This window comes from Vigna unguiculata, chromosome 1 (genome assembly GCF_037176805.1).
Source record: "Vigna unguiculata cultivar grain cowpea cultivar isolate G323 ecotype 2 chromosome 1, ASM3717680v1, whole genome shotgun sequence".
Classification (NCBI taxonomy): domain Eukaryota; kingdom Viridiplantae; phylum Streptophyta; class Magnoliopsida; order Fabales; family Fabaceae; genus Vigna; species Vigna unguiculata.
Window position 1 is genome coordinate 14,899,420 of NC_140792.1, and position 9,186 is coordinate 14,908,605.

The following is a 9,186-nucleotide window of genomic DNA, read 5'->3' on the forward strand; positions in this document are numbered from 1 at the left end:
TGAAACACTTGTGAGGACCAAGCCAAGAAGACAAAGCGAAGAAGACCTTTTACATTTTGTGCACTTTGATTGTATTCAAATTGAGTTGTAAAATTGTAATGCTTTCCTTCTTGTGTTCATGGCCTAGTTAGGTGTCTTGGGGGAGTCTTAGGTACTAAATCCCATCTCCTAACTAGAACCTCTTCTATACATTAGTGAAGTGCTTTTAGTGGTGAAGTTTGAAGGTTCGAAGTGCCTTCTACTTCTACCAAAACTTAGGCCGCATATAGCTTATAATCTTTCTTGTTTTTAATTTTCTTGTTTGATAGTTTAGTGTGTGTCAACTTAGTCTTTGAATTAATTTCATTTAAGAAGTTTTGTACAAAAGTTTCAAGTTCCCTTGGCTAGGAAAGACTTGGTATGTAAGCAATTCACCTCTCTTTCCTGAAGGAGAACTAAAAGCTTTTGCTATCTACTTCTTCTTTCAAATTTTCTTTTAAAGACCAAAGTATTCTAAAAAAATGTCTCAACCTCCTTCTCAATGTATGAGTGCTTCAAATGAAGAAGAAATAAGTTTGAAACAAATTGCCTTTGATTTGAGAGCACTACTACGTTGGAAGGAAGATGAAATAATTGCAAGGGAAAGGGAAAAACAAGAAAGAGATAGGTTTCATCAACTTTTAGATGAAGAGAGGAGGAGAACAAGAAATATGGAAAGGTTGCATGAGAGGATGAGTAATAAGAGTCAACACTTGTACTCCCACACTCCAACACTAGTCACACACTATGAAGAAGAAGATAGTAGATTAGTTGACAACTTCTATCAACCTCCTCCTCCTCTAAGAAGAGAAAGAAAAGAGCCTAGGGAACCAAGAGCCATTAGAATAAACCTCTCTCACTTTTATGGGAAAGATGATGTTGAAGCTTATCTTGATTAGGAGATGAAGGTCGAGCAACTCTTGGCTTTCCATCAAGTTAGTGAAGAAAGGAAAGTGCCTCTTGCTACCCTAAGCTTTCAAGGGTATGCTATGTATTGGTGGACTTCTATAGTCCAAGAGAGGCTAAGAAGTAATGGACCTTCAATTGAATATTGGAATGATCTTAAGTCAGCCCTTAGGAGGAGACACATTCCCTCCTACTAGAATAGGGAGCTCATGAACAAGCTCCAAAGACTCCAACAAAGAAATATGTTTGTGGAAGAATATAGACAGAAAATGGAGTTACTTATGATGAGGGCAAGAATAATTGGGGAAGAGTCCATTACCATTTCTAGATTCTTAAGTGGCTTAAACGTTGATATAAGAGATAGAGTTGAGCTTCTACCTTACCAAGATTTGAATTATTTTGTGCAAATATGCATTAAGGTAGAACAACAAAATTTGAGAAAATCTTTTTCAAAAAGAAATCAAGCTCAAACTAACTCTTATGTTAAGAAAGATTTTAAGAAAGAAGAGAAAAAGGAGGAGCCACCTAGGAATCTAGGAAAAGGTAAAGAGGGGAGTGCATCATCACACACTCGCACAAGTGAAATCAAATGTTTCAAATGTCTTGGTAGAGGTCACATAGCATCTCAATGCCCCACCAAAAAGACCATGATTCTTAGGGGTGTTGATAGATATAACAGCCAGGATGAAAATGAGAGTGAGAGTGGAAGTGAGGAATCCAACGAGTCTAATATAGAAGATGCTCACCCTTGTGATGGGGACCTTTTAATGGTTAGAAGGATCCTCAACAATCAACCTAGTCCACAAGCACTAACACAAAGAGAGAACATATTTCACACAAGGTGTAAAATTTTGGAAAACACTTGTTCTCTAATTGTGGATAGTGGCTCGTGTTGTAACTGTTGCAGTACTAGGTTGGTTGACAAGCTGTCTTTGATTGTATTACCTCATCCAAAACCTTACAAACTTCATTGGCTTAATGAAGATGGGGATTTGGCAGTCAATCATCAAGTAAAGGTTAAGTTTTCCATAGGAAAATATGAAGATAGTGTGCTATGTGATGTAGTACCTATGAAAGCTTGTCATATCTTATTGGGGAGACCTTGGCAATTTGATAAGAAAACCATGCACAATGGTCTGACCAACAAGATTACCTTTACTCACAAGGCTAAAAAGTTTGTTCTTCATCCTCTTTTTCCATCACAAGTGGCTGAGGATCAACTTCAAATGAAGAACAAAAGAGAAAAAGAGAAAGATGAGGACAAAAAAAAAGTCCAAAAGATAAATAAAGATAGATTTCCTAAGAAAAGGAAGTCTAAACTTGGCCCTCGAGGTGATGGTCCCTTTAAAGTGCTAAAAAGAGTCAATGATAATGGGTATAGGCTAGAGTTTCCTGAAGGCTATGATGTGCATGCCACCTTTAATGTTGCTGACTTAATACCTTATGTAGATGGTACAGATGATGAGGCAGAGACTACATATTTGAGGACAAATCCTTCTCAAGGGGGAGGGGATGATGAGATGCCTCGAGCCAAGGGACCTACAACAAGAGCCATGGCTAGGAGAATACAAGAGGAATGGGCCTTAAATGCGCATGCAAGGCCCAAGATGAACTTCACATGGGCCAAGGAAGATTTGAAGACCTAGCCTAGGAAATTTTGCATGTAAATACTACATTAGGATTTTATTTTGGGCTTTGTATTTTGGGCCCAGTAGAATAGGGTTTTCTTTGGGCCATGTATTGGGCCTTAGAAGAAATTGGGCTTTAGAAGTAATTTTGGACCAAAAAGGGGAATTAGGCCAAATGGGCCAAAAGTAGCTTGAAATTAAGTAATGAATTGCTGCCCAAATTTGTGCATAAATCTCTTTTGAGTTGACCTTAGAGTAAACTCTTCTCTAGTTTACTCTAGTCTTCTTGCTTAGGAGTTGGCCTCACCTCTCTTAAGAATCCTTTCACGTACACCAAACCAAACACCTTAAGCTTCTTTCCTTCATGCTTCCGCATCCAACACCCTCCATGGAGCCTTCATTCTTCATGCAAGCTTCAATGGAGACAAGAAGAAGCCATCATACGGAGTAGGGATCTCTTGGGAATTTATCACTATTTTATTTTGTTGGACTATGGATCTATTGTAATAGTTTCTATGCACAATTATATTTGTAATACGGTATTGCCGCGAATTACTTTTTTATTTGTTTTGGCGCGTTGAAACTTAAGGATTTAAATATTTCTCGCGTTTTGGGAAATTATTGAATAATAAATGAGGTTGTTTTTATTAAAATTTATTTTTGTTTATTTTAATAAGTAATTTCTGTCTAGGACATTACATGGACCAACTGAATTTAGGATGAATATGTTGGAGATTATAGATCTAAGTTTGGGCTGTAAGCTGTTTAGAGTGCTTGAAATTATGTAGTGCGTGAGGTATTGGTGTGGCTCCTGGCGGAGATATTGGAACCTCTAGGCGATAGCTTGGAAACAGCGAGGTTTGTGCGAGTGGCGCCTGGCGGAGAGGGAGGTTCCACCAGGCATAGTGTTAGGCGGTACCTGTAGCTTTGAGTGGTTATGAGGCTCTTGGCGCTTAGCGGTACGCGTCCCCCGCCAGGCGGTCTAGAAGCGAGTAGCGCGTAGTGGCACGTGTCCCCCGCCAGGCCATTTTGCTACTGTATCTTCGGGTGGTTGATTCTGTATGCGTGATCTACAAGACTTTTGGTGATGCTCCAAAGGTGGGGTTGCTGGTGTTCCTTGAGTTGTGGCTCAGGACGTATCCCTTGAGTTATGGCTCGGGATGGGGGTTAAAGCACGTGGTATTCCTTGAGTTGTGGCTCGGAATAACATCTCTTTAGTTAGGGCTCGGGATGGCGGATGAACACGAGGAACTCTTGAGTTGTGGCTCGGGTTGGTGAGTGATGTTGGTGTGAGTGTGCTGGTTGTGGCCAGTACGGATGGGTCCAGATAGATTGCCCTCCTCAGTAGTTGACTGACGAGTTTGGTAGTCTTGGAACGTTAGGAACTATGATCGTATTTGGGAACTCCACCTGGCGTTACGATGTATGATCCGTAACATGGTTTCCTGCACGTGCCATATCGGTTGTGGCCTGGCAGCAAGTCATCTTGAAGTAATCACTAAAAGATGTAGAACACGAATAACCTGGTTGTGGCCAGGTGGTATGAATCAAAGGAATGGAAGTCCTTTGGAATGTTTGTGTAGTTTATATTGACATATGGTATATGTGTATATATATTTGTATATGTTTTATCTATTAAGCTCACCCTATCTGCTTGTGTTTGATGATGATCGTGTACGCGGTACACGTAGGCAGATGATGTTGATGCAGGTGGTTCTGGTGAGACTTAGCCATGGAGCGGGGATAGCATGGGAGCTATAGATATATCTTTTGTTTTGGAAATAAATTTTAAACTCTTATGAGAGGTTTTTTTTATTATTTTTCGTTTTATAAACTATAGATTTTGGAATTTTATTTGGAAGTAATAAAGTTTTAAATTTTTCGTGCTTTATGGGAAATGAGGTATTATTTATTGCGATGTAATTATTGTTTTATCTATTTTATTTATTTTAAATCCATAATATACTGACAGAATGTTACAAAGATGATGAATTCAAGTAGATTAGAGTGTGAAGCTTGTCTTTTTTATTTTAAGGGGATTAAAGGTGAAAGTGAGAGGATTTAGAGTAAATTTTATTAAAGTTTGTGAGTGATTAGATGAATGTGATATATTAAAAATTATATTTAAATCAAGAAAAAATAAGATTTCCAAATTGTCTTTTATTTTAAAAATGATTAGCAATTATCATTATAAAAGTTTGATTTGTTGTAGAAAAAAATATTAATATGTATAAATGAAAATAACATATTTCATTAAAAAAATATTTATAAAAGAATGTAATAAAAAATTTTATAATTAATAATTACTTTTTAAACCTTATTTTATTACAATTTTAAAATTTTTGTTATTAATTATTTTTATAGAAATAATTTCAAAATGCATATTTTTACATCATTTCCATAATTAAGCTGAAAAAATTATTTCGGACATAATAGTAATCTTTACATCACCCTCAAATCATTGCATAACAAAGATGATTGAAAAATAGAGAAATTTCTATCTTCCTTCCCCTTTCTCTCCGTCAATTGGAAGGAGAGGGAGATGATCAAGTTTAAGTAGATTCAAGTTTAAAGAGGGTGGTTTTAGAGTAAAGTTTGTTAAAGTTTGTGAGTGACTTGATGGTGTGATAGATTAAAAATTATATTTAAATCAAGGAAAAATAAGATTACCAAATTGTGCTTTATTTTAAAGATGGTTAAAAATTATCATTGTATAAGTTTGATTTGTGGTAGAAAAATATTATTATGTAAAAATGAAAATAAAATATTTTAATAAAAAAATATTTATAAAATAATGTAATAAAAAAATTTATAATTAATAATTACTTTTTAAACTTTATTTTTGAACAATTTTCAAATTTTCGTAGCTAATTATTTTCGTAAAAACAATTTCAAAAGCCATATTTTTACATCATTTTCATAATTAAGTTGAAAAATAAATTGCGTACCTAATAGTAAACTTAATATCACCCTCAAACTATTGCAAAACAGAGATGATTGAAAAATAGAAAAATTGTCATCTTCCTTTCCCTCTCTCTCCATCAAGGTTTATTGGAGGGAGATTGAGATGATGAATTCAAGTGGATTAGAGTGTGAAGTTTGTATTGTTCACTTTAAGTGGATTAAAGATGAAAGAGGGTGGATTTAGAGTAAAGTTTGTGAGTGATTTAATGGATCTGATAGATTAAAAATTATATTTAAATCCACGAAAAACAAGATTACCAAATTGTGCTTTATTTTAAAAATAGTTAAAAATTATCATTGTATAAGTTTGATTTGTGGTAGAAAAAATATTATTATGAAAAAATGAAAATAAAATATTTTAATAAAAAAATATTTATAAAATAATGTAATAAAAAAATTTACAATTAATAATTACTTTTTAAACCTTATTTTAGAACACTTTTCAAATTGTAGTTATTAATTGTGTTTGTAAAAATAAAAAATTCAAAAGCCATATTTTTACATCATTTTAATAATTAAGTTGAAAAATAAATGGCGGACAAAATTGTAATCTTTATATCACCCTCAAATCATTGCATAATAAAGATGATTGAAAAATAGTGTAATTTTCATCTTCCTTCCCCTCTATCCGTTAAGGTTGATTGGAAGGAAAGAGATGATCTATTCAAGTGGATTAGAGTATGAAGTTTGTATTGTTCACTTTAAGTGGATTAAAGGTGAAAGAGGGTGGATTTAGAGTAAAGTTTGTTGAAGTTTGTGTGTGATTTGATGGATCTGATAGATTAAAAATTATATTTAAATCAAGAAAAAACAAGATTACCAAATTTTCCTTTATTTTAAATATGATTAAAATTATCATTATATAAGTTTGATGTTGTAGAAAAAATATTAATATGTATAAATGAAAATAACATATTTTATTAAAAAAATATTTATAAAATTATGCAATAAAAAATTTTATATCTAATAATTACTTTTTAAACCTTATTTTAGAACATTTTTCAAATTTCCATTATTAATTATTTTTGTAAAAATAATTTTAAAAGCCATATTTTTACATGATTTTCATCAACAAGCTGAAAAATAAATTGCAAACATATTTATAATCTTGATATCACCCTTAAACCAAGACATAACAAAGATGATTTAAAAATAGAAGAATTTCCCTCTTCCTTCCCCCATCTCTCCCTAAAGGTCAAGGAGGGTGGATTTAGAGTAATGTTTGTTAAAGTTTATGAGTGATTTGTTGGATGTGATAGATTAAAAATTATAATTAAATCAAGGAAAACAAGATTACCAAATTGTCCTTTATTTAAAAAATAATTAAAAATTATCATTGTATAGGTTTGATTTGTCGTAGAAAAAAAAATATTAAAATGTATAAATGAAAGTAACATATTTTAATAAAAAAATATTTATAAAATAATTTAATGAAACATTTTATAATTAATAATTACTTTTTAAACCTTATTTTAGATCAATTTTCAAATTTTCAAATGTCGTTATTAATTATTTTTATATAAATAATTTGAAAAGTCATATTTTTACATCATTTTCATAATTTAACTGAAAAATAAATTGCGGACATAATTGTAATCTTGATATCACCCTCAAACCAAGACGTAACAGAGATGGTTTAAAAATAGAATAATTTCCCTCTTCCTTCCCCTCTCTCTCCCTCAATGTTGATTAGAGGGAGAGTGAGAGGATAAATTCAAGTGGAGTAGAATGTGAAGCTTGTCTTGTTCACCTTAAGGGGATTAAAGGTGAAAGTGAGTGGATTTAGAGTAAAGTTTGTTGAAGTTTGTGAGTGATTTGATGAATGTGATAGATTAAAAGTTATATTTAAATCAAGAAAAAATAAGATTACCAAATTGTCCTTTATTTTAAATATGATTAAAAATTATCATTGATAACGCTTTCGTTGACGCGATAAAATTAATACTACAAAAATATAGGAACGTCAGTATTACTAAGATAGTAGTCAACAAAATAGAAAGAGTAAAGTAACCCAAAGTCGTCTCCCAACGAACACAGAATTGATTTTTAACAAGTTAGTTCTTATAACATCTATACAAAACAGTTAGTCAAATAAAATAATAAAAATATGGGAGGATTAAGATAAAAAGATAAAATAAGATAGAAACAATAGTAAAGAAAATAGATTGATTCCATTGTTTTATCAAAATAGATTCATCATCAGTTATCTAAATATTATTGTTCAATTAATTATTGTCGTAGATTTACAAATTAATCAATGTAAAGTCTCAATTAATTTGTTGGCGTTCTCATATTTAACCAAAGTACAGTCTCAATTAAAAGTGAGAACTTTTAGATTATCCACAGTAAATTCAATCAAAGTACAGTCTCAATCAAATTTTACTATGCCTAATCATATCTATTCTTTTATCTCCTTACCAAATAAAAAGCTTAATTAATCAAAGTAAAGTCTCGATTAATTGTAGTTAGAGTAAATACCTTTAACCAAAGTAAAGTCTCAATTATTGGTAAAATCTCATTTAATCACATGAAAGTTTCTAAATAAAATCAAAGTAAAGTCTCAACTAAATTTAAAAACCCTTGACTCATTTAATCAATGTGCATATAGATTTAAAATCATTACTTTTTATGTGATTCAAAGATGAAAGACATAGATGAAATTAAACCTCAACAATAATATAAAGAACAAAGAAATTATTTCATTCTAACCTCAGAATCCATAATGAAATTACAATAAAATCAACCCAAGAAGTTTAGTAATCCATAGAATGCAAAAGTAAAATAACATTAGAAGAATGGAGAGAGAGAGAGAAAGGAAACGGAATTAGGCCCTCCTAAGGGTTCCAAAACTCCAAAGTCCTGAGCTTTTCTTCTACTTCCCCCTTGGTCTCTTTATATTACTTGGACTGGGCTTTTCAGTTGCTAAAATCTCTCAAATATCTTTTAAAATAAAGATAAAGATAAATATTCAAAGATATTTGGAGAGATCTAGACTATTTGACAAATATAGTTTGGTTAATAATTTATGATATAATTAAATAAATTAATTATTTAAAGATATTTGATAAATTATTAACAAATAGTATTTACATTAATTTTCTCAATAAGCCATTTTTAATCCTGTAGTTCAAATTTCCAGAGACATCCAAAAATATCAATATTTGCACTTCAACCTTTCTTGTTTGACCTATCTTTGACCAGATTTGAATATTTGACCAGCTTTGACCACTTTGACTGTGCAATGACAGGATGACACGTGGCAGCTCCTTCTCTCTCCAAAATTTGGGTTTTTGCAGGTGCAATGGGGCAATGAGGCTGTTGCGTGATACTTCTTCTCCGGCGGCGTGGCTGCGACGGTGCAAGTTTTCGACGATTAGAGCAAATGTGTGAACGATGTTGTTGTTGTGTAGTGGTGGAAGTGCAGTGGTTGTTCATCTCCTTCCCGATGAGCATGGTGATTTCATGGTGCATGAACGTTGTTGTTTCGCGTTTGGAGGAACAAAAGTGTCGTGTTTCGTTTCCAGGTGTAGGGAAGGCGTTCGAAAGCTGGTGCAGTTGCAGATTTGCGGTGTTGCTCGCTGTGTGCTCACAAGGGAGTGGGTCTGAAGCGCACATTTTTATTGCTTGCGGTGGCGATAATGGTGGAGATCTGATGGTGCGTGACTCACGG

The 9,186-nt window shown here is 32.7% G+C and overlaps 1 protein-coding gene across 1 annotated transcript; it reads left to right on the top strand.

Annotated features, from left to right (window-relative positions):
• Positions 1-920: 920 nt before the first annotated feature.
• LOC146888735 (uncharacterized) lies at positions 921-8,906 on the top strand. The gene is made up of 3 exons (XM_085666052.1): positions 921-2,376; positions 3,341-3,410; positions 8,813-8,906. Exons 1-3 carry the CDS (start codon positions 1,134-1,136, stop codon positions 8,904-8,906), a joined length of 1,407 nt encoding a protein of 468 aa, XP_085522178.1. The 5' UTR covers positions 921-1,133.
• The last annotated feature ends 280 nt before the right edge of the window (positions 8,907-9,186 follow it).